The sequence below is a fragment of the Talpa occidentalis genome, unplaced genomic scaffold, assembly GCF_014898055.3.
Source record: "Talpa occidentalis isolate TD23 unplaced genomic scaffold, MPIMG_talOcc4v2.1, whole genome shotgun sequence".
Classification (NCBI taxonomy): Eukaryota; Metazoa; Chordata; class Mammalia; order Eulipotyphla; family Talpidae; genus Talpa; species Talpa occidentalis.
Window position 1 is genome coordinate 117,715,924 of NW_026555331.1, and position 24,293 is coordinate 117,740,216.

Here is a 24,293-nt window from a genome sequence, read left to right on the forward strand (position 1 = left end):
AGTTAACAGCTTTGAACTTGAAATTCAGGTATTTCCTTGGGTAAGTTCAAACTCCACTCCCAGAATTTATCCATCCCATAAATGATATTTCCTTTTGCTTTGTTTTGCCACTGAACTCCCTGAGTGGAGGATTCTTATTTGATATATGTTTGGACAGACTGCTACACAGTCTCTAGGAGACAGTAGCTAGCTGAACATATATTGAATAATATCTGCATTGAGGCAATTTGAAGTTAGGTCCAGATGTATTATTTTTTTCATGTGTGAAAGTAGGCTACGAGAACACCATTAAGCCTTATGATTCATGGTATCACAGCTGATACCTCAATGAGACATTTATTCCAATGAAGTGGGAGCAACACAGGATTAAGAGTTTTGCAATAGCTCAATTAGAGAAAGGGGAGGAGAGAATTGAAACATCTTGTGGCATTTGGTAGTACAGGCATGCCAAATGCAAAAGCAGTTTATATCTGATTCATATCAGCATGGAACAAGTAATGTTAATCAGAACGGTATTCATTTGTAGTTTTGTGTGTAATTAGTTTGGCTTTTGGTTACTTATAAGAAATGTTTGGTTTTTATATCTAATTTATATCACAATTAGATATCAGCACACAATATCACTTATGCTGAAGTGATATTGTAATACATTTAAATCATTAAGAATCTATAGCAGTTGTTTCTTCTTTATCAAGGATCCATATATTATTCAATTTTGACAAAAAATTGTCCTAACATCTGCTCATAAACATACATGAGCAGGACTGGAAGCCAATAAAGATGGAAGGGGGATTCCTAGAAAGAAGACCAGTATGAGCAAGGTATCAAGGTGGAAAAGCATGGGAAAAGCTCAGAGTGCCAACAGCCTGTCAGGAAAAATACAGACAGGCAGGTGAGAAGCCAAACCACAGAGACTTTTGAATACCATCCTAATAACAAACAGGGCGAGATTCTGTAAATAACTGGAACTTCTGAGTAAGACTTCTGAACAATTACTAATCAGGTCAAAGCTTTCATTCAAGAGGACTGATATAGACAGAATGAAGGGTGGAAAAAGTGTAGGTAGGAAGACCAGGTTGGAGGTTACTGTAATAGATAAACTTATGTGAAAATGGAAAAAATGAGGATAATGGAAAAGACAATGTAAATAAGAACAAACAGGCTTGGGAACTAACCAGATGTGAAAGTATAAAAAGATGACAAGAACTGACACGAATTAGCCTACAATAACAAAATTTCTGCTTACTTATGAAATATTTCAGTAATTAAAAAAATCTAAAAAATAAGATAATGAACATCTGTGTGTCAAGCATCCTACTTAAGAATTAAAATGCTATAGCATCCAGCTATCTCCACCTTCTCTATTTCCACTCTCTATTCTCAGAAATAACCAGCACTCTAAATTTGATGTCTAACCTCCCTATGCATTTCTTTGCACTTTTGCTATATATGTTTGTACCCATGAACATATGTTATATTTGGAAGATTTTTTAACTTTGTATGAATGCGTCATAGAGCATACAAATTGCATATTTAACTTAACATTGTCATTGAGATGTATGGTGTGTTCAGTTTCTCTTATAGTATGCCATTTTAAAAATATATGCCCTCATTTATTCATTACTGCTCATTTATATATTTACTCCTGAAGATGAATAGTTTAGGTATTTCCAAAGTTTGCCATTACTAGAAATTTTTCTTGGTACAAGTGTCAACACTTTCTCTGGAGCTCACAACAATGAGTGGAATTACTGGGCCCAAAGGGATGTATACCTTTACTGGACATGGACAAAATACTACCCAAAATTTCTCGACCAAATGATGCTCCCACCATCAGTGTATTCACTGGTTTCTCATTTTCCTTTTCATTTCCATGAAAAAAGGTGGCATATGGGGTGCATTTTGGTCCACTTTATGGTGCATATGTCCATCAATGTTAACATGAATGAATTAGTAAATCTTATTTATAATACATTTTTCCTTCTTGTATAAGAAAGTCTACTCTTGTTGAAAAAGTTCTTAATTAAGCTTTATACCCTGAAGGTATATATAATTAATTGAATATAAAAATATCATTTGTTAAAATCACTCACGTGATATGGACCAATAATTTAAACATTTTTTAATCTTTTTATCTAACTTGAACAAATGACGTATGCCCTCAAACAGTAATATTATGAAGCATGCAACTGGAGAAATTATACACAAAAAATAAATATGCAGAGTATTACAGGACAGATTTTAATAAATGTCAAAATGAACCAAATTAACATTTTTAAGAATACAAAGTCATTCTACTATCCCTTAGCAAATCTAAAACTACATATAAAAATTACCCATCTTTAACCATAAATTTAATATAGTGTTATAAGAACACTCATTGCTAATGAGGTGAGGTGAAATAGCAGCTCACATACCACCTTTAGAGGTGGAAACTGGAACACATGGAGAAAGCAACCTTCTTATAAATAAGTCTTAAAACAGTTCAAACTTTTTTTTTTTTTAATAGAGGCATGCTTTATTTTTTTTTATTTTATTTATTTATTTATTTATTTAAACATTTATTTATTTATACAAGCACTGGGTACAGTCAGAAGCGTGGGAGGGTGAGAGAATTCACCAGAGCCAGAGCGGGGAGCAGAGCAGGCAGAAGGACCGAAGTACACTGCTGAGGGGAGCAGCAGGTGGCAGGAGAGGTCTGCGCGCCATGTGGGACCCTCCTCCGGTGGCCGGGGAGCAGCCAGGGATTGAACCGGCGCCGCAGAGGCCGCGGGCAGCTTCGCAACCCAGCGCTCAACCACTGCGCCACCGGGGAGGCCCAACAGTTCAAACTTTTTAACCTAGTAATTTAAGAGACTAATCAGAATATAGGTAAAGATATATGAATAAATAAGATCAAATTGGCACACTACTCAATTATAAAACTGGAATAAATCAATTTTCCACATAAATATGATTAAATATGACAGATCTATAAAATGGATTACATAGCCATTAAACTTAGATTACAGAATATATTTACTGACAGGCAAATACTTGAGTCTAAAAAAAGGTAAACAGTTACACATATATAGAATTTTAATGTCAACTATTCAAAAAGCATAGAGAAGAGAAACTTACTCAAGGGTAATTATTTTCCCAACTGCCCACTCATACTTTATAATTAGAGGATCAACAATTGAAAATTCAAAATTAAAACAAAGAAAGGAATGCCTATACTTTCATCCCACAATAAAATAATGCTGCATATAACCAAGGATATTCAATTAAGATATTAGTAAAACCTCATCAGTCTCAAGACTGAACTCAAAACATGAGACAATGAATATACACCAATGTGATGGAACAGCTTGATAAGAAGCTATCTCTTTGTTGTTTAAAAGCCAGTAAAAAAATGATTTTCTGATATGGGATACAGAGAGAATTTGAAAGCAGCACATACTTTTTTTTTTTTCAAATAGAGTTCAACAGCCCTTTCCCAGGCTCACTGCACTGCTCTGCTCTCCCACCACAGCTGCCCAAGACAGAGAGGGTGAGTACTTAAGCAAAGGGTAGCCTGATCTTCACCACTAAAGGCATAGGACTCCATAAGCTTGGGACAAAAGCTAACATGGCTGATTTTGGAAAATGAAGATTTCAAGGTGCTGAGTGGTACAACCTGACCTGAAAGCTCATTAAGGGACAAACCCAGGAGGCTGGATGGAAGTGACCACAGCACTGCCATGTAGATCCAGAGGCAAAGGCCTGGCGCCATAGCATTAGCTTCAGCTGTGGGCTTCCTCTGAGCCTTGTGTGTATTAACTCCTCTTCTGCTGGAGCTAGTTTGGGGAATCTCTCTTCCTAGCACCTACAGAGCCTTACCGAAAATCAGAAGTGTTCTTCACACATTTACCATGCCAAATATTTATAGTATCTACCAGCGCAGATGCCAGTTTATTTTTTAAGAGAATTATTACACATAAAACATAGAGTTGAATAAAACACAGAAACATTAAACTTAAAATTAGAGTAACAGAGATGACTAGAAAGGACCAAAAAAAAAAAAACAACCTTTTGTGACTATTTCATGTCCAAGAAAGTCACAGAATGTGTTTTTCATAGAATCTCCACACTGAAGTTATAAAAGGAGTTGCATTAAAGTATGAAACAATGTTGAATCTATACCACATAATCTATCACTAGAAGAAGAAATGTATTCTGAAGATTATTATAACAGAAATGCTCTGGTGGAATGCTTCAAATTAAGGCAAATATCAACTTTTAGAAATTTAATTATAGCAAACTAAATCTTGAAAATGTAGCAATTAATGTGAATGACATACATTACTGACCTCTTATTAATCACAACCCACATATATGGGAAATATGTGACAAATTATTCCCTATATTTTCATTCAGTAAATTCTATCAAATAAGCTGGTTTTCTTAGCTGCAAGTTTATCCACATAATATTTAATGATAAAAACTATCATAAATCTCAATACAAAATCTTTACTTTCAGAAATCTAGACAAACCGTTATGCCAAAAGGTTTCTAAAATACAATTTTTAAAACATTAAAAATTCAGCTCTCAACTTATTCCTCCACATTCAGTATATGGATCCATTCTAGAAATTTTGCAGGGCATCTATTAACTTATTTGGTTATTACTTTTATTCAGAAAAAAAATAAGTTGCTTACCTCACAGACTCATTCTGCTGTATTAATTTACTCATTCTGATGCTTGATTTTTGCTTTTTAAAATAACAAAAGCATCCACAGGCACACAAATGTAATTCAAAGTCTAAGAAGTCTGTGATTTATAAAGAATAAATCCTGCTGACTGATTCTTCATAGGCAGCTACTATTAAGAGTTTATATTTTTTCAGGATCATTCTTTTATACTGGTTACTGTTTATAATAGAGCTTAAGTTATTTCATATGTAATTGCTAAACTACAATGGGCTACATTTGTTGGCTGATAGCTTTTTGGGAAATAAGTTTTGAAATTCTAATGATCACCATGTGCACAGTATAAATTACTATAGAGCTTGTTACTTTGCTCTGAAAGTTTTTGAATAGCTTTGGCAAAAAGCAATAAAATTCAACCTGATGTATAAAATGCAACCATCCAAAGCAAAATTCAAATGATCTACTACAAAGGCATTCTAAGTCAAATGGGAGAAAAAAAGAAACACAGACTTTTTTCTTTTTATAATTAAACATATGTAACTGAGCAAGCCAAAATGACCATATTGTTTTTATCTACTAGAAGAATGCTTAAAGAATGTTTTCTCTATTTCAATTAATATCAGCTTTCCAAAGAGGGTCCCATTTCTAATCTTCTAGATAATGCAGCCCATAGAATTGCGTTCTATAAATATTTCTTGACTGAAGTCACACATTTCATAAGAACCAGATGTTCTTGAGCGCAGTGGGTTGAACACAATGCTGTGAAGCTGTCCACAGTCTCTGCAGCGTGGGTTCAATTCCCAGCCGACTAGGGAGACACCCACATGGCTCAGCAGACTTTTCTTGTCTCACCCGCTGCTCCCCTCAGCAGTGTTTTTGGTCCATCTGCCTGTTCTGCTCCCCACTCTGTCTCTGGTGAGTTTTCTCACCTTCCCGCACCTCTGGCCTGTACTCCTGTTCTTGTATAAATTAAATAAATCTTAAAAAAAAAAGTAGGCTCAATCAGAAAGTATGTATGATGAAAGCAGAAGTTATAGAACATTTGTGCTCTATTCATCACATATTGCTGAATATTAATATTGCTGAATATATTAATTGATGAATATAATATTCACATATTGCTGAATATTAATGTGAAGGTAGTATGGTATATATGCATATACATTAGGTGAGCTGACGTTATTATAAAAACAGCACCATCATTTATTTCAAGTCCAATGACTATACACTTTCTCAAAGTTTGCAACCATCCTTTATTTACTTCTGACAAAGGAATTTCATCAAGAACATTACCAGATGAAAATGTTCTTAAAACATTAAAAGGTCACATTCAACCTGACCTTAATAATCAAATCATCATAAGAAAAAGTCCACATTTAAAATTCTTGCTAAATACACAGAAGATTCATTATTACTAAATTTAGCTTTTGATCACGCTCCAGGAAGTGTGTATTTCCATGCAAGATAACATCTTTTTTTCCCCTCAAAATGCACTGCTAAAACAATGTTCCTCATTAACATTAGAAGTTTTAACTAAGAGTGAAAGCACTATATGTGTGTATGCATGCATAAATGTGTGTGAATGTACGAAATGTAATGAGTGCTTATTTTGTGCAAAATCTTTATTGATAAAATTATGGGAAACTTTCTGAACGTTGAGAAAGATGGGATAAATCTTGAAAAATCGTTATGAAATGGATAAATGAAAAAGCTCCAAAAGGGTCACCTACTCTAGGATTTTGTTTCTCAAAGGATGGACTAGACCGTGAATCAGCAAACAAAGTATTCCCAAGAGCTTGTGAGAACTGCAGAATCTCCAGCCCCATTCCAGACCTCCTTATGAGAATCTGCATCTTTAAAAGAGTTCTACTTATTTCTAGTAAGTTTAAGAAGAACTGCTTTAGGAAAGTAAGTTTAGCATGTGTGGAGCAGGCGAGAATAAACAATAAGACAATTGGGGGGGAAACCAAACTTCTGAGCAGAAATGTATAGGACAATAGAGAATATAATGTGAGGAATATTTGGAAATTAACAAAATGGCTTTTTTCCTCCTTTGCAGTTAGTTACATGGATGATGGAAGAAGGGGCAGATAAGGTTCATGATAGTGCCATCCAGAAGAAAGGCATGAGTGCAAGTGGCTTACAATCCCAAGCATCACACAGGAAAGACCTCAAGCTTGTCCATAACAGGGTAATTACTGGCCGAATAGCGACTACAGAAGGTAAATAGAGGCCTGGAAGGCAGGAAGCTGCTTCTATCTTGATCACCTATTTGGGCTAAAGTTTGAAATGTGTATGTCAGAAAAGATGAAAAGATTGGGAAAGCAAGTAGGGCCTACGTGGGGCCCTGGGAGGAGAAAGCTGACCTGGCAGCAACACATCCAAGCAGCCTGGTAGAAACATGTGGCTGAGCAAAGGCAACATCTGAGGCTCATCTCTCCCTGGTATCTTGGCACCACCATAGAATGGCTGCAATATCTCATTTTCCACTTGCTTGAGATAACCAGATAAGGCAGAGCACAAGACAGAGAAGAGCCCGGCTACCACATACTTGCTGTAAGGCACAAGGCTATCCGGAGAAAACAGAGATGGGGCGGGTTCACAACATCCATGAGAAATAAAAAAGGGCCAGGAAAGTAAGAAAGATGGTCCTGATACGCCCAAATGAGACACCATGGACCAACAAGGATATTCAGACTTCAAAAGATGCCAGTAGACACAAACAGGTTGGTTGACAGGGACAAAAGAAGGTAATGAGGAGCCCCAGAACTGTGCTGGGAGGCCCTCGCTACCACACACATGGACTTCACTCACCTCTCATCCTAAGCTGAGACCATAAGAGCAAAGGGAGGGAGGGAGGGAGTCAAAAAATTGCAGAAGAATGAAAGAAAATAGTAAGTTCAGTGTTGCCTAATGAAAAAGTGAGGCAAGAAAATAAGTAAAATATTTAGAAAATAAAGTCAGTTTGAGCTTTGCCTAATTGGGTATGAAAGAAATGAAAAGTCAAGGATGGGTGGTATCACCAACTAAAAAAGAAAACAGAAGGAGAAATTAGATGAATAAGTGGGTGAGAGATGATGTCTTCAGTTTTGGGATACTGTGGTAAGATAAATTAGAAATAAACCTGCCCTCCACCCACAACTCAGGAGATGGAAAAGAAAAATGCAGCCAGTCCAAGTGGCACAGGATTCATACAGACAGTGCCTGGGTGAATAGAGAGCGTGATAAAAATTTACACTACAATCTAGTGGAGATACAGTAAAAACACAAATAGTTGAGCCCCAAGAAATTCAAGTAACAATTTTTTTCACAAAGAGAACATGAAATAAGTGTGATTAATGTGACTTTTTAAGAAGCAAGTAAATATAAAGAGAATAAGCTGTTTTTAAAACAAAAATTAGAAATAGTTTCTATCTATAAAAATGTTCACCATTAAAATTAAAAACTCAATATGTTAATAAACAGATTAGGCTATTACTGAATAGAAAAACAAAGTATAAGGTATACGAATAGCATAAAGAAATTAAAACCTGAGGAGAGGTTAAGAAGAGTTAAAATGATGAGAAGTCAACTCTAACTATAACAGAAATTTAAGATGAGAGAATAGCCTCAAAATATCTCTTTAAAAAAATAAAATGTTTGGGTGTGGGGGGTTACATGAATGTTATATATCTCACTACTTTTATATTACTGAAAATACTCACACAATTTTTAAAAAGTAATGATTGAAAAAGTAAAAAAGAATGGAAATGCACACTAATATTTTGAAAAGTTTAGGTGAAAAATAAGAGCTAAAAATTATTTCAGGAGAGTATTAACAGTTTTGCTTGAATTTATTACTTTTAATGCTGGGTATGACTTGAGAATGTTTATAAACCATGACACAGGCGTCTTTAAAGAAGTGTAAGATGGGGGCCTCCCTGGTGGCACAAGGGGTTAAGTCTCAGCACTACGAAGCTACTGGCAGCCATTGTAGGATCAGTTCCAGCCCTGGCCAGCAGACCTCTCATCTCACCCACTGCTCCCAGCACTGTATTTCTGTCAATCTGCCTGTTCTGCTCCCTACTCTGTCTCTGGTGAATTCTCTCAGTCCCCATATCTCTGGCCTATACTCAACCTCCTGTATGCATAAATAAATAAATCTTTACAAAAAAAAAAAAAAAAGAAGTGTAAGATGGTAGAGAGAATAAGAAGAGTTGGAGATAAAAGATGATGGATGAGTGGGATCAAGGGCACAGTGCTGACCTTGAACTAGTTAAGTACCATCTCACTACTTACAGAAACTTCACTGAACACCATTATGGCTTTTCACAATCACAACACAACCCTTGTGTACATTTTTTGATTAGGTTGCTGATTTCACTTATGTGTTAAATTTGTGAAAACTCATTGTGCTATCATATAAGGGTCAATTCTAAGTTGCACAGAAATAAATGTAATTCTTAAAATTAGATTACTAATATCTGAATTTCAGAACTACCTATAAGAAAGCAATTTTCTTCTATTATATTGATCTTAGGTGCGGTTTACTTACAGGTCCAATGCTTCTTAAATAACATGACTGCTAAATGAAAGGCTGTGCCTGGACAACAACAACAATGTAATAAAGATAAATTACTGGTTAAAAAAAAATTCTGAAATGTACCTTAAAAAGGCAAGGTAAAGACAAGGAATTCCAGGTAATTCAAGGTTAAGTCTAAAGGAAACCCTTTAAAAAATATTAAAAGGCATAAATAGCATCACAGAGTCCTTGTTTCTATACCAACGTTACTACCACGTTTCAAGAGATGCTGCTTCACTCTTAAAATTAAATTCACGGTAATTCTCAAGTTGTATTAGGAATCTCTTTGAATCACCAGAACAGGAGTTTTAGAAAGGTTTTAAAATTTGTGGGAAGTGATCACAAACTCCCCTGAGAAATGGCACATCCATTTGAATCAACTCCAACTTTCATCATTTACACGAATAGCTTTGTTATATTTTCAAGAAAGCTAAAAGGTAAGTTTGCAGTAAATTGTTTCATTTATTCTAAAAATGGGTAATAAAATGGAGAGAAAATTACTTTAAAATCATTTGTGAAGTTTTCCAATTATTTAAAATTCACTCTATAGAATTTTTAATACAGCACAGATATTTACCGAGTCTATTTGCAGTGGGAAGATTATTAACAGAAATTCAAGGCCCATAAGGAAGCTAAGGTGGGTTTAGCAACTACTAATTAAGATTTCTTGAAGTCTTTGCTATACCTTTTGCTAAGAGTCAAGGATTTAATGTTTGTAACCATAAATGGATCGAACTGCACAGTGACAGAGGAAGGACTCACCCACAAAAAGTCTCTGAAGAATTTATAATAACACTTCATATTTTTTAAGATCTTTTGTGTAATGTACTGTTATAAGTATTTTAGATATATTAGCTTATTTAGTACCCTAGCCCTATGACATAGGGCATATATTATCATCTGGCATTTAAGAAAAAACAAACAAAAAAAAAGAGGCAAAAATGAAGCTAAAACAAAGATAACTTGTTGAATTAAGGAAAATATTTTACTGCCAACATTCTGGTCAACTGCCTTTCCCTATCTGGAGCATCTTCCTAAAGAGCCTAATAAACTTTGGAATGGGGTAAAATTCCTTATATGTGGAAACTGTAAGAAAACTAAAGACAGCCAAGTCTCTTCTAAATTGTTGGTGTCTGCAATACAGAGCTTACAGCTAATCAGAATGGAAAAGTTATCTCCGAGACCCATGAAGGATACAGGCAGATTTATAACCACAGCTATTTCTGAGATGCAGGTGTTACCTCCACCCTGATACTACAAGATCAACAAGAAGATCCCCAATATTGAATGTCATCTCCCCTAGTATCTTATATCATTTCTCTTCATTTGCCATTAAGAGGGATTGTTTTTATGTATATATTTTGTTTTTCCTAAGTCCACTGTAATTTCTCACCAAGGGGGGGACAGGAAGGTAAGAACAAAGAGGAAAGGAAACACAATGGACTATGGGGTGGACTATGGGTGGGTGATGTAATGGTCCATTATTGTGGTAATACTGTTGGGGGCATCCAAATATTACTTCAATTAACAATAAATAATTTAAAAAAGAATATGGTAAACCTAAAGCATAACTTGACACCAAAAACTTGGAATACATTTTTTTAAAATGTCAACAATTTTAATTCTCACCACATATAGGCAGGCAAGACATAAGGAATACCCTGCTAACTTCCAAACGCCAAAGTTACTAACACATGATCCCCAATGACAGACATGGCTGTGAAAATATATTTAGTGCCTCCTTGTATGACTGTATGCATTTAAGAATGTAGTTAAATAACAAGAAGCAGCAATGCAACCATCCGGTCAAAGTGTCTAGAATACACAAAACTCGCATTGAACTCTTACCACTTAATTTACCAAAAGTCACAGTATTTTTCTGATTATGCAAAAAGAATTTGGTCTCCCAAATTAATTTCTTTTTTAAACCTATTAGGAGTCATGTACTATGCTTTAGTTACACTTGTCAGCAAGATACGAAAGAGATAAATTGGGTCAACAATTGGGTCAAAATTCAGTAAAATTACTTAAGGTACAAGGAAAATATACCAACTTTTTTCCCTTTAAAGAACAATTAGTCAAAATTAATGTTCAACAACCGATTCATTTAATCAATATTTATGGAAGGACTACTATGTGTCACCCCACTAGGTGATAAACAAGTCGTACCACATTCGTGTTCTCATGTAGCCAACCCCATGCAATACAACATACAATGTAAACATACATGCACAAGATTATTTCTAAATGGTATAATTAAGAAGGGAGAGCAAAGAAGACTAATTTAGACTGGATAGTCAGGAAAAACCACTGAGAAAATTCCTTCACATTATGCCTCCAGTAAAATACCGTGGCTTCAGTATGCAGTACCAGAAACTGGTGACACAACTGTTGATCATGATAATCTCAAAAATGACAAAGGGTTAAATAATATAAAATCACAATTACTATTTACTTCCTAAAGTTATACATGATATGTCAATAAGGATTTACCTGGAGGTGGGTTGCTTTTGTAACAAACACCAGAGATGTGGAAAATGCTCTGGAATCAGAAAATGGGCAGAGACTGGAACAATTTTGAGGAACAAGATAGATAAAAGCCTACAATGTCTTTCCACGCTGTTAGAAATATAGATGTAAAGTCTCTCCTAGTGGGGTGGAACATGGTAGAGGAAGGAACGTGATAGGAACATGGTAGAGAAAACACACACGGCCTCAGAAAATACCTAAAGTGACTTAACAGACTGTTGATAGATACATGATTTTAAATGTGCTGCTGGTGAGCAACTGAATGGAAAGGAGGAGCATGTTACTTGCCACTAGAGGAAGGGGAATTCTTGTTACCTAGTGGCAGAAAGCCTATGTGAACTCTGTCCTGCAGTTATATGGGAAGCAGAACTGGTAAGCTTTACACCTAATAGTCTGAAGGAAAGGTTTCCAAGCAAATTGTTTGAGATGTGACCTGCTTGTTTCTGTGTTTGTTTTTTTCCTTGCCAGTTATAGCAATACAGGATAGGGAAAAAAAATTAATAAATTCAGGAGGTACAAAGTGAAAGAATGCTTCCAGATCTCCCTGATTAAATAGGTAAGAAACACTAGTAAGATTACTAAGCTGCAAACGTGTGCTACCTCTCATGAAAAAGTTAGGATGACTCAAGGGCGGAGTCCAGCACCCACAACACAGAGTCATAGAGGATTATTCCCAGGACCTGACACCTAAAGTAACTGGTGAAGTGCACCTGACTTTCTCTCCTTTTGAACAGGAATGTCTACAACTGATATCCTGCACCTGTCCTATCACTGTAGTCTAGGAGCAGATACAAGTTTTCTAGTTTCACTGGTTCACAGAGAGGAATTCTGTCCCAGTATGATGTATACCCAGAATCTCACCCATGCCTGAGTTATATTGTGAGACATGGATGTTGAATTTGTGCTGTAATGGGTTGAAACTTTTGGAGATGTTGGGACGGGGTAAATTTTGCATGGGAGATGAGTATGAATCTTTGGGAGCCAGAGGGTGGACCATGATAGGCAGAATAACAGCCCTGCCTCTCCCCCCCAAAAATCCATATCCTAATTTCTGGAACCCGTGAATCTATTACCCCACAGGGCAAAAGGAACACTGAGGATGTGATTAAGGATACAGATATAGGGTTGTTACACTAGATTATCTGGCTGAGCCCAATATAACTACAAGAGTTCTTTCCACTGAAAGAGAGAGAAGGGAGCCTGATGCTGCAAGAGAACAAACCCACTAGCCATTGCTGGCTCTGAAGATGGAGAAATTGCCATAGGCCAAAGGAAAAGTGGTAGCCTCTAGACAGAGATTGGAAAAGTCAAAGGAATGGGTTCTCCTCCAACCTCCAAAAGGGGAGAAATCTGCTAGCATCCTGATTTCTGGCCAATGAACACATTTAAGACTTCTGGCATCTATAAATTAAAAATAATAAACTTTGCATTGTTTTAAGCCAGTATGTTTATGGTAATGAAAATTCATTTTAAAATTATTTTTGTCCTGGCCTCCCTGGTGGTGCAAGGGGTTAAGCACCGCACTATGAAGCAATCCACAGCCTCCTCAGCACGAGTTCGATCCCTGGCCAGCCAGGGAGAAACCCACATGGCGCAGCAGACCTCTACTGACAAGCCAGCTGCTCCCCTCAGCAGTGTACTTCGGTCAATCTGCCTGTTCTGTTCCCCGCTCCATCTTTGGTGAATCCTCTCACCCCCCACACCTCTGGCCTGTACCCTAGCTCTTGTATGCATAAATAAATAATCTTTTAAAAATTTAAAAAATTATTTTTGTCCTATTACTGGTTAAGTTTTTCACCAGTATTCAACAATTTATGGCAGAAAGTAGCCCAAGCACTGTAAGATTAGGTGCAGCTGACCTTAGCTCATAAATTTCAAATGCCATTTGGGATCTGAGTTCCCCAATGTCACACTCCGGGAAGTCACACACTGGGAAACTGCATGCCAGCACATGTGACATGTGACCTGGCCTAAAATGTAACAAATACATTCAAGTCTTCCCAGTGAATTTGTGGCACTGTGAATTTTCCAGGCAGGCAGAGAGTAATGCATAACATAATGATTGTGGCTGGATACTTAATTTTTGTTTAAAAAAATTACAGCAGTTGTCTTTCAGATGTAAACATCTTTCACTAAATCCTACTATATAAGCACTATATGTCCTATTATCGATAAATTTATCAAGACTCGTGCTGACCTTTATTTATAAAACCTAAAGATGAAAATAAAAGTTATACTCACAAAATTTTTAAAAGTGTAACACTACCACTGCAGCAGAGCAGGCACTCGCCCAATCAAATGGATTAAGGTTTTTTCCTAAATTATCTAATTTATCAAGCAATATGATGATGAAAAGTTCTTATAAATATTTAAACATATCTTTAACCAAGAAATTTGCCCTTAGACACCTGCAATTATTTTAATCATCACATACTTTCACTATTCCTTTTTTGTTTACTTTGCTTGGCCAGATATTTGTTCCTATCAATATCCAAAATAACAAAACATGAGGTTTATAGTCCAGGTTAAGTCCTAATCCTACAAAAGATATTAACATAATTAAGAACTAATTATGCACAGGACAAAGTGAAAGGCACATCAGGGATACAGGGGCAACTTGAAGGATTTTGCCCCTGAAGTGTTCACCCTAGCAGCAGGGGAAGCAAGGCAGAGCATAAAGATAAACACCACCAGAAACCAGAGAGCAAATATGCTTTGCCATATGCCAACTGTTCCTGTTTTGAGGAGGTGCCCTGAGGAAAAAAGCAAGGGGAGCAAGGTCTAGAGAATGTTTTTATTCTTATGGAGATAGCAATAAAAATTTCTGAGCAAAGAATGCGCAGGTCACTGATAGCAGGAAGAACACACAAGAGGTAAAGACCAGAAACAAGAAAGTCTATTGGGACAAGACAGAGGTGAAGTCTATTGCCAAAGACAGAGGTGAACCAGACTTACAAAACGTGTGAGAGAAAAACAGACAAGAAAAATAGACAAGTCTATTGCCAAAGACAGAGGTGAACCAGACTTACAAAACGTGTGAGAGAAAAACAGACAATACAGAAAATCCAACACTTTCAAAACATACTTTTATACCACCTGTGACTTCTATCACCGCAATTGCTAATACAAAGCAGAGAGGTTAGAGAGAAGCACTTAAGCCTTGTTGAAATACCAAGTCCGTTTATTCAAGGAAATGGGCCTTCTGACTTCCAAGATTCTAAGCCAATTCTAATGAAATGCAAAATCTAAAGTCCTGCAATGCCAGAATTTCTCAACTAGGGAAGTCATAGGGCAGGTTTAAAGTGAGGCAAAAAGACTAATCGTTTAGGTCCTCATGTAGCTGGCTGGTGTTAGCAATGGAAAAATACCTAGCAGAAAAGAGTCGATCCCACACTCTTTTCCACCCAACCTATCTATTCAAACCAAACTAAAGGAGGAGATAAATGGTGTGGATTTTTATTTGTGGGGATAAGTGGAATGGAGGGAAGGATAATAAGATGGAGTAAAGGAAAATAAAAGCTCAAAGCTTTAGAATGAAATGACTTTTGAACATTTAATATATGAAAACTGACAATCTAACACCTTACATCCTCTTTATCTTGGAATTTATAACAAAATAATGTTTTAATAAACACCTATATATGTAAACATAGTTTCAATGAAACAAAGGCCAAGCCTTTAAAAAGATGATAAATTTTAACATACTCAAAGATATAGCAATAAAGCATGCTTTCCGGAGATCGTCACACGTATTAGGAAAAAAATCATTATTAAGTTCCTGTATTTAGGATTATTATTCTAACATGAAAACCTGAAAACTAAACCTAAAAGCCTTGGACCACGCAAATCCTGACCTAACTTCCTCTAGGTCAGTAATCAACCTAGGATCGCTTTCTTTTTTTTAAGCCTGATTAACTGCCCCTAATGTGAATAGTGAAATATCTCATATTTTAAAAGTACAATAGACACTCAGTATCAAAATCTTTTTAATGTTTCTCATATCTGACTCTCTCAATCCAGTTGTCTAAAAAGGCAATGCATGCTTTAAGAAAAAAAATGCATTTTATTATGCTGTCTTAAATGTTCTTTAGAGGCTTTAAGGCTTAAATGGAAACAAAAAAATGAGAAACACAAAATAAGTGAAGAGGAAGAAGACCTAATATAAATGGAAATGACACTGACATAAGTTATCTAGAAACCATTTTAGATATCTTATTGACTCAGTTGCTGTGTTTTATATGAATTATTTCAGTGAGTTGCTTACACGTGAATTAAAACATGTAAAAAAGAATAAAAAATCTATGCCTCATTACTAAAACCAAGTGGGGGGGGTGTAGTAAATATTATCAAACACTCCAAGAATTAAGATTTGTGAAATAAGCCAGCATTCTGTTTATAAGACAGAGTTGAAACTCCAGACAAAAGGGTAGATTGGAGTGGGGGTAAAAGAGATAAGGAGACTGGTGGAAGGAGCTGGGCTAACAAGACAGAAATGTGACAGGACTTCTACTAAGAGATGTTGGAAAAGCAAAATACCAATGCTAGAAATGACAGCTGAAGGAATACATCGCCTAAAGATTTTTAAAAATCATTTTGAAATCATCCTAAGGGTATTGGTATGGAGACATAATTCCTTTTGAAAATCATGACTCTTACAACACCTTTCTCATCGCTCTTACCTACAGTTGGCTGAAGAGATGCAACTTTTGGTTTCATGGTACACATTCAAAGAAATTAAATTGTTGATCTAGAAGAGCGTTTCTGACTAAAGGATAATTTTTACTCCAGGGATCTGTTGAGAATATCTAGAGATATTTTCAAGGGTCACGTTTTGGGGACAAGTCTGCTAAAGGAGGCTGAAGTTGTTGCTAATTAATGCAAAAGCCAGCCTACAAAACAAAAGAATTATCTGGCCCCAAATGCCAATAGTGCTAAGGTTGAGAAAGAAACACTTATTTCCTTCTAAAAATAAGCAAAAACAGAAAACAAAAATAAAAAAAAACAAAAACAAAAACCACTCCCTTGGACCTTTATCTCAGTCCATCTCTCTTTAATAGACCTCTAATTAAAGCAAAAAATAACACCAGAGAACTCATTTTTCAATTACTTTAAACATGGTGTATGGCTGGCTCAAACTAAGAGTCACGCTGAGATACAATGAAATAATAAATCAGTGGTGGGTGCAGAAACTGCAGGTAAAGAACTTTTTAATCTTTTTGTTTCATTTTTGTCTCAAGCACATTCAATTCAGAACATTCACCTTTTAGTACCCAGGTGCATCTCTTGTGCTCAATACACTAAAAATACACTGACCTCACAATGCAGAATTTTTCATTAATGTATAAACTTAAACAGTTTTAACTCAGAAAGATTTATATTGGGGGCGGGAGTGAAGAAAGCCACCCAGGTCTTTAAAATGCAAAGTTATTTCACAGTTTGCTTGCAAAATGACTCAGATCATTATTACTTTTAGTCATGCCAAGTTTGCTGCTTCTAAGCCTACTAGTAATGGAGAGAGAGAGAGGAAAAAAAAAAAAAAAACCACCATTTTTCCAGCAGTCATTAAACCAATGAAACAGAAGCTTACTGAAAACAGGTTTGTGCAATATTTCTCTTTTATTGTTATAAAAATAAAAGCCATCTCTGCAAGTGTAAATTGAAGATTCTCAGAAATCTTTCATCTACCTAAATACCTATAGAGTGTGTGTGGCAGGGAAACAAACAAAAGAAAACCCTAACTCATACATCTACAAATCTTAGCCTGTGACTATTTTCCTAACACATTCCTCAGCCAAAACCCTGGCTTACTCTTTTTATGTTTTCGTCCTTAAGACTAATGAGAAAGACCTCACAGGGCGTTTCATCAAGAGAACAATACTAAGAACAAATACAAGCCTAGCAAGTACCTGGCAAATGTCATTCATCAGAAACCCTGACAGCAGAGAGAGAGAGAATCCCGGTGTCCGCGTGACCCATTCGCGCCTTTCACAGCAGGTTTTCACCACTCGAGTATCCACCTTCCTTCCTGACCACTGGAGCAAACGTAACCCAAGTTGAGTGGCCTCCAGGCCCCCACAGTAATAAAAACCAAGCACCCAGAGTGGTCTACGCAAGGGAAATATCACCAGTGCTCCCCCTGCACACTTACTGAGTCGCCATGGGAAGTTAAGAGGACAGACACCGTCATCCCGCCGCGGCCCCACCAAGGTGCACTCATGTCACAAAACGTGGCATTCCAGAGGTGGGGAAACCACGGCCACGAGACAACCCCTGGCATTCCAGCGGTTTCTGGAAGGGGTGCTTTGATTTTCGCATCGCGAATGCCCCTTCGTCTTTCTAAAGCGGGGCTAACTTCCAGCAAAAGGGGTGTCTGGAGACCCGCTCCTCGGCTCTTCGTGGGGTCCCCACCAAGGCAAGCGAGTGAAGTCAAACTCCTGCCCCACTGCGGGCGACTTCTCGCCGCCCCGGGGGCCGAGGGGCCGGGGTTGGTGCGGGGGGGTGCTCGACTCGACCCTGCACCGCATCGCGCTGTGTCTGGAAAACCTTTCTCGGGCTCTGCCCAACGCGCCCTCGGCCGCCTCGCCACGTCCCCTCCGGGTCTCCACACGCCGAGGAGCCCGCGGTGGCCACCGCGCCCTGCGCCCCGGCGCGCCCCGCGGGCCCCGCGCGCCCCGCGGGCCCCGCGCGCCCCGGCCAGCCCGCCCCGGCGTCCGGCCGGGCCGCACTCACCGAGCAGCAGCAGCTTGACCTCGCGCGCCGCCTTCTCCCCATCCTCGCGGAGGTTGCGGTCGATCATCTTACTCCGCTCCACCGCCGCCTTGTCCTCGGCGCTCAGCGTGCAGCCCATGGTGCCCGGAGCGAGAGCTCGCGCCGCTGCCCGCACGTCCGACGCGCTGCCTCGGAACACAGGTGAAGGCGCTCGCGGGCACCTCCGCCGCCGGCCACTCCACCCCCACCCGCGGCCGCCCGCCGGCGAGCAGCGCGCAGTCTTCAAAGGCGCGAGCGGCACCTCGCGGCTCTCCCCCGGCGCCCCTGCGCGCCCGCGAAGCCCTGCGTGGCGAGCCCCTGGCTGCAGCCGCCGCCGGCCTCCCGCGAGTGGCCGCGCCGCAGCCCCCAGCAGCCCGCGAGCTCGGCGTCCGCGCGCCGCCGCGGCCCCGCCCTGGCCCGCCCCTCCCGCCGCCCCGCGACCACTCCCGGGGCGCGCGCCCGCGCACGTGCCCTCGGACAGCGCCCCCTCGGACGGGCGCGCGCACCCGCGCTCCTGCCCACCCGGCCCCGCGCGCCCGCCACCCCCGCGCGCGCCACCCCAGCAGGCGCCCCCGCAGCGCGGGACCGGCCCCCCGCTCGCTTACCCGTCTCCCTCGACAGGAGTGGGGTGATTTCTTCCCCTTTACTCTCACCGACGGATGTGTGCCCCTTCGGGGTGGGGGTGGGAAGGCTGCCAAAGTTGGAAGCAGAAATAAGCCAGTCCTGGGCGTTTGAGCATGCCCAGCTCTGGCAGCCACGCAAGGGTTTTCGAAATGTAAACCCATGTGGGCTGGCGTTCAGGGCTGTGGGAAATAGAGGGAGCCAGGAAGGGAATGGAGTCTGGGTGAAAGCAGAGATGGGGGCAGTGGGGAGCAAAAGTCAGGGAGGGGGACAGAAGGTCAACTTTCTCCCTTCTTGCAGTTTCTCTTGCCAACCTTTTATCCTCTCCTTCCATTCATGGGCACCTTTCTTTACACAGAGAACATTTTAAAGGATTTTCTCCCAACCTGAGAAAATGTGAGACAGAATCGGAGGGTATATTTTTAAATGACAGGAGCAATAAAACACCCATAAACAAATCTGCGCCACATGAGAAGTTCCAAGCCAGGTTTTGAACCAGTAGTTCTAACCGTGTTAGTAAATCATAAGCCACTTGGGTATATCATTCCTTTCTGCAGACCTTGCTTCCTTGCGCATGGACGAGCATCCTTACAGCTGTAACTGGTCTGGGCTCCCCGGCCTCCGTTCCACCCTGCAGCAAATGAAGAGCTTAGGTCTAAGAGCTGGTCTCCCTCTCAGCTACACTGCCTTTCCTCTACAGACACTCAAGACATTTTGATAGATCAGAAGATGGAACTGGCAGCAAAGAAAAACATCTTTGATGTATTAAAAATTAGGAGATTGCTCTTTGGTTTCTCTCTAGAAGTCTTACTTCTAAAAACTGTTTGTGAAAACTAGGCTTGAGTTTTCCAACAAGGTAAGGCTGTGCAGATGCTAAGGGAGGAATAGCTTTCCAGACCTCACTTAAGCCAGGCCTGTGCATTAAGCAGAAATTGTCAGTGTCCTCCTTTGACTTGCTCTTTCCTGTTCTACAATTTTCAAAAACCTGATAGTCTCAAGAGATGCTATTTCAAAATTGCCTCAACTTTTCCTGTGCCCTTTTGAAATATAACACAGAAAAGCAGACCTTAAATTGTACTTAATCACCTTCTATCTTCTTTTTACTTCTTGGCACTCTAGCCGTTGATGTTCATGAGAAAGTCTGGACGTAAACTTGACAGAGTGAACTTTGAACTAGTGTTTCTGTATCAGTCATTTAGATTAGCTGTTATTATTAGTCTTTCCTATAAGCTTAAGGCCAGATAGTATGGGAACAACAATTAAACTAAAAGAGGAAGCAGTCATGATTGAGTACAAGTGGAAATGACTGTAAAACTTGTGTTTCGGAGAAAAGAAGGTGTAACAAAATGATACACATCACTCATCATTTGAGAAGTCTATGATGTAGGTGAGTAATTAAAATATAATACATAGAAGAACCAGAATTAAAGATTAGCTTTATATAAAGCTAAACTTCTGAGAAGATGCAGAGTAATGGAATGATCAATATGGGGGCAAATTCCAAGAAAAGAAATTTTCAAAAAATCTTTTGAAAGGAGCCATGACTATGGATTGGTGTGGAATTTCAAGGAGTATTTATCAGTCAGCTTGGGTCCCCATAACAAAATACCACAGGCTGGAGGCTTAAGCACTAGAAACTTATCACAGTTCTACAGTCTGGGAAGCCCAAGATCAAAGTACCAGGCAGTTCAGTTCCCTGGAGAGGAGTGTCTTCCTGGCTTACCGTGGACACCTTCTTGCTGTGCCCTCACATGTGGAGGGAAAAATAGTTCTAGTGTTAGTGTCTCCAAGAAACTAATCCTCTCCCGGGGTCCCCACACTCATAACCTCATCCCAACCTATTTATCTCCCAGAGACCCTACTTCCAATACCATCATATTGGGGGTGAGGACCTCAACATATGAATTTTTTGTGGGCAGGTAGAGGAATGTTCATAAACATTAAGTTCACAGGTATATTTTGCTTAGGAGGAATAAACAGCTAAATATTCATGTTGAAGAATGAGTGGTTTTGAAATGTAGTTTGGCTGTGAAGAAAGAAAAAAGTGTGGAGCCTCCCTGGTGGCACAGGGGTTCAAGACACTAAAGACACGGCGCTATCAAGCTATTGCCAGCCACTGCAGCACGAGTTTAATCCCTGGCCCTGCCAAGGAGCAACCCAGATGGCACAGCAGACCTCTCCTGCCTCACCTGTTGCTCCTCTCAGCAGTGTATTTCAGTAGATCTGCCTGTTCTGCTCCCCACTCTCTCTGGTGAATCCTCTCACCACACCCCTCTCCCCGTACCTCTGGTCTACACCCCAGTTCTTGTATGCATAAATAAATCTTTAAAAAAAAAAAGAAAGAAGTGTGGGACAATGTTTTGAAGAGAGCTTTGAATATTAAGGTAAAGACTTGGACTTTACACAATGGATACTGTGTTCTGACATTCTCCTAAGTTGGGTAATCAGTGTTAAAAAATATACCTTACCCAGCAAAACTAACAAGTAAATTGTTAGGAATACAAATACGAGGCAGTGAGAATTACTCAAACTACAAACTTACATTATTAAAATATTGCAAAATGTGATTTGACAAAATTATGAAGGAGGTAGAGCAGAAATCATTAACTCACCTGTTTTATAGATAGCGAAATTGACATACAGAAGTTAAAACAATCTACTTTTGCCCTTCTGGAATGTTTTTCCTTTTGAGACAACATATATTTTAAAGAGTTATATTGAGATGTAACTTACATACCATATAATTTATCCAATTAAAGTGTACAATTCAGTGCCTTTTAGTATATTCACTGAGTTATACTATCATCATGACAATCAGTTCTAGAACATTTTCATTACCCCAAAAAAGCTACACCATATGCCATGGTTCTCATCTTTCTATTCTAACCCCTAGTACCCTTTTAAATCCTAAGGTTCTACTCATATACTTTTTGTCTCTATAGACTTGCCCATTGTGAGCTCCTTATATAAAAGGTCATTTCATATAAAAGGCCTTTTGTGACTGGCTTCTCTAAATTAGCATAAAGTTTTCAAAGTTTGTCCATTTTGTAGCATGCTATTAGTTCTTTCTTTTTATTGCTAAATAATACAGAATATCACTGTAAAGAGTTAGAGACATATGTTAAAAGACATATTGGGATGCATTCAGCTGAGATCATCTGGGCTGTAAAGTAACTCCAAACTGTGTCATAGGAATAATTAAGAAACTGGGGATATTTAATGTAGGACTGCGAAGGTACAAAGTGACATGATAGCTATTTCCTAATGACTTATGAGATACCATAAATCAGAAGATATAGACATTTGGTGTTTGGTTTCAAGGTGGTAAATGTAGATGTATTAGAAGAAAGGTATAGCAAACAAATTTTGCCTTGATGTGAGGAGAAATGGTGTACAATTTCCCCCAAAGGAAACAGACAACCTGAGAAGTTCATTCTCTTAACTAAGATGAACAAATGTAGACTGGATGATCACATATTGGGAACAATCTAGATATAGATTATTTTTTTAGAATCCTTACCAACCCTCAGATTCTATGTTATTTAGAATCAAATGGAATTAGTTTTAGAACTGAGATTACAACTCAGAGACTCCCTCTGGTTTTCAACCATTACCTTACTCAACCTACCAGCAGACAAACAAACAAAAGTGGGAAAGGAGAGTTTACAAGATGTTTTGACTTGACAGATTTGTGTGGGCACAGGTAGAACTGTAGAAAAACAGAGTGAAGACAACCTGACTTGTGTTTTGGGGAAAAGAAGGTGTAACAAGATAATACGCATTGCTCATACACACACACACATACACACACACACATTCACACAGGTATCAGAATAGTGTATATCTTGTTTGGAACAGACATCACAGGTAGCTACCTCTCATTATTTGTCACGATATTTTTGCTAACTGAAAATGAGAGAATTTGATTTGGGGAGAGGCCAGGAATAATTAGGACAACAGGGGAGTGTATTATGGCATTTGTATCCTTCTATAGTTATAGATGTAAATGTCCCAAACCAAAGCCATTTTTATTAGAGATGTGGGGGTATTCGGGGCAACACTTGAATTTCACAAGTCCATTGAATTATTGCTGAGAGACTTTAAATGGCAATCAGCACCCCTTTGGGTGTGCAGGTTACAACACTGTGGCATAGAGATGATGTGGAGGCCATTGGCTCTGTCTCTGCACGGAACATGCCAGCACTCAGGCACCAGTGTGTGTCGAGGGACTGAAAGCATCTAGAGATAGTGCTTTTGGTTTGAACCTGTTCCTTCTCCTTTTTGGGTACAGCACCATTGGTAAATCTCAGTATACCTCTAGTAACTTCACAGACAGTGGCCAAGACAAAAGGAAACTGGAAAAGAAGAGGAAAACCATGGAGAACACGAAGTAGTGACTTCAAGCAACAGACTGATTTGTGAGCACATGTGAATATGATGCCACCTGGGTGGACACTCAGAAGTATTTGGGGAACATTTTAAATGACTTAATTTCTTGCTGAAGCAGGTAAGTCATGAAGTCATTGTTGCTGATGCCAGGGGGCACTAAGGAATAGAACAGTAGGTAAGTAAAGGGAAGAGTGGTTTAAGGAAAATATGTATTTTCAGTGCATCAAAAAAAGATCACCGAGGTCACTTCTAAAGAATAAGAGAATAGGCAGTAGAAAGAGATGTAGGCAGGTAGTCAGATAAGAGCCATTCAAAGCTCTGTCTTCAACTCCATATCTGTCTTTGAAAGTTCTATAATCTCTGTATTGCAGTATCCTTATCTGTAACAATGAGTGTTAAAGCATCTGCAAGGTTCCAATAAGTGCGAATTTGCGTCTGTAATTCCAACCAGTGATGGTTAGCAAATGTACTGACACACTTTGCTGTGCTGTGAATGGAAGCTTTTCCATGTAAAATTAAGTAAATGCTGTTAAGTAAAGGTGTTAAGTACATGCTGAAGTTGAAGAGCTTAATGAGCAAACTTTCCAAATTCTAACCATGGAGAATTGCAGACACATGAGTTGGTAGATGAAGCGGTGGATTTGGGATTTGTTGTCGTTTCATTTTAGCCATGATTTTTCTCAAGTTTTATGCACGGGGAGAAAAAGAAATTTTTATGTACAAAGGAAAGAACATGGCTAGCCACTATCTGACTGCTACCTCTGATTTTTGCATC

General features: G+C 38.9%; 1 protein-coding gene across 1 annotated transcript in view; it reads right to left on the reverse strand.

The window, feature by feature from the left end:
* The window catches only part of GNAI1 (G protein subunit alpha i1), a 67,929-nt gene extending 49,244 nt beyond the window's left edge, over window positions 1–18,685 (reverse strand). Inside the window, exon 1 of the mRNA XM_037510914.2 lies at window positions 18,491–18,685. Within this exon, the coding sequence (XP_037366811.1) occupies window positions 18,491–18,608 (118 nt within the window). The 5' untranslated portion in view covers window positions 18,609–18,685. The remainder of the gene's footprint in view (window positions 1–18,490) is intronic.
* Between the last annotated feature and the right edge of the window lie 5,608 nt (window positions 18,686–24,293).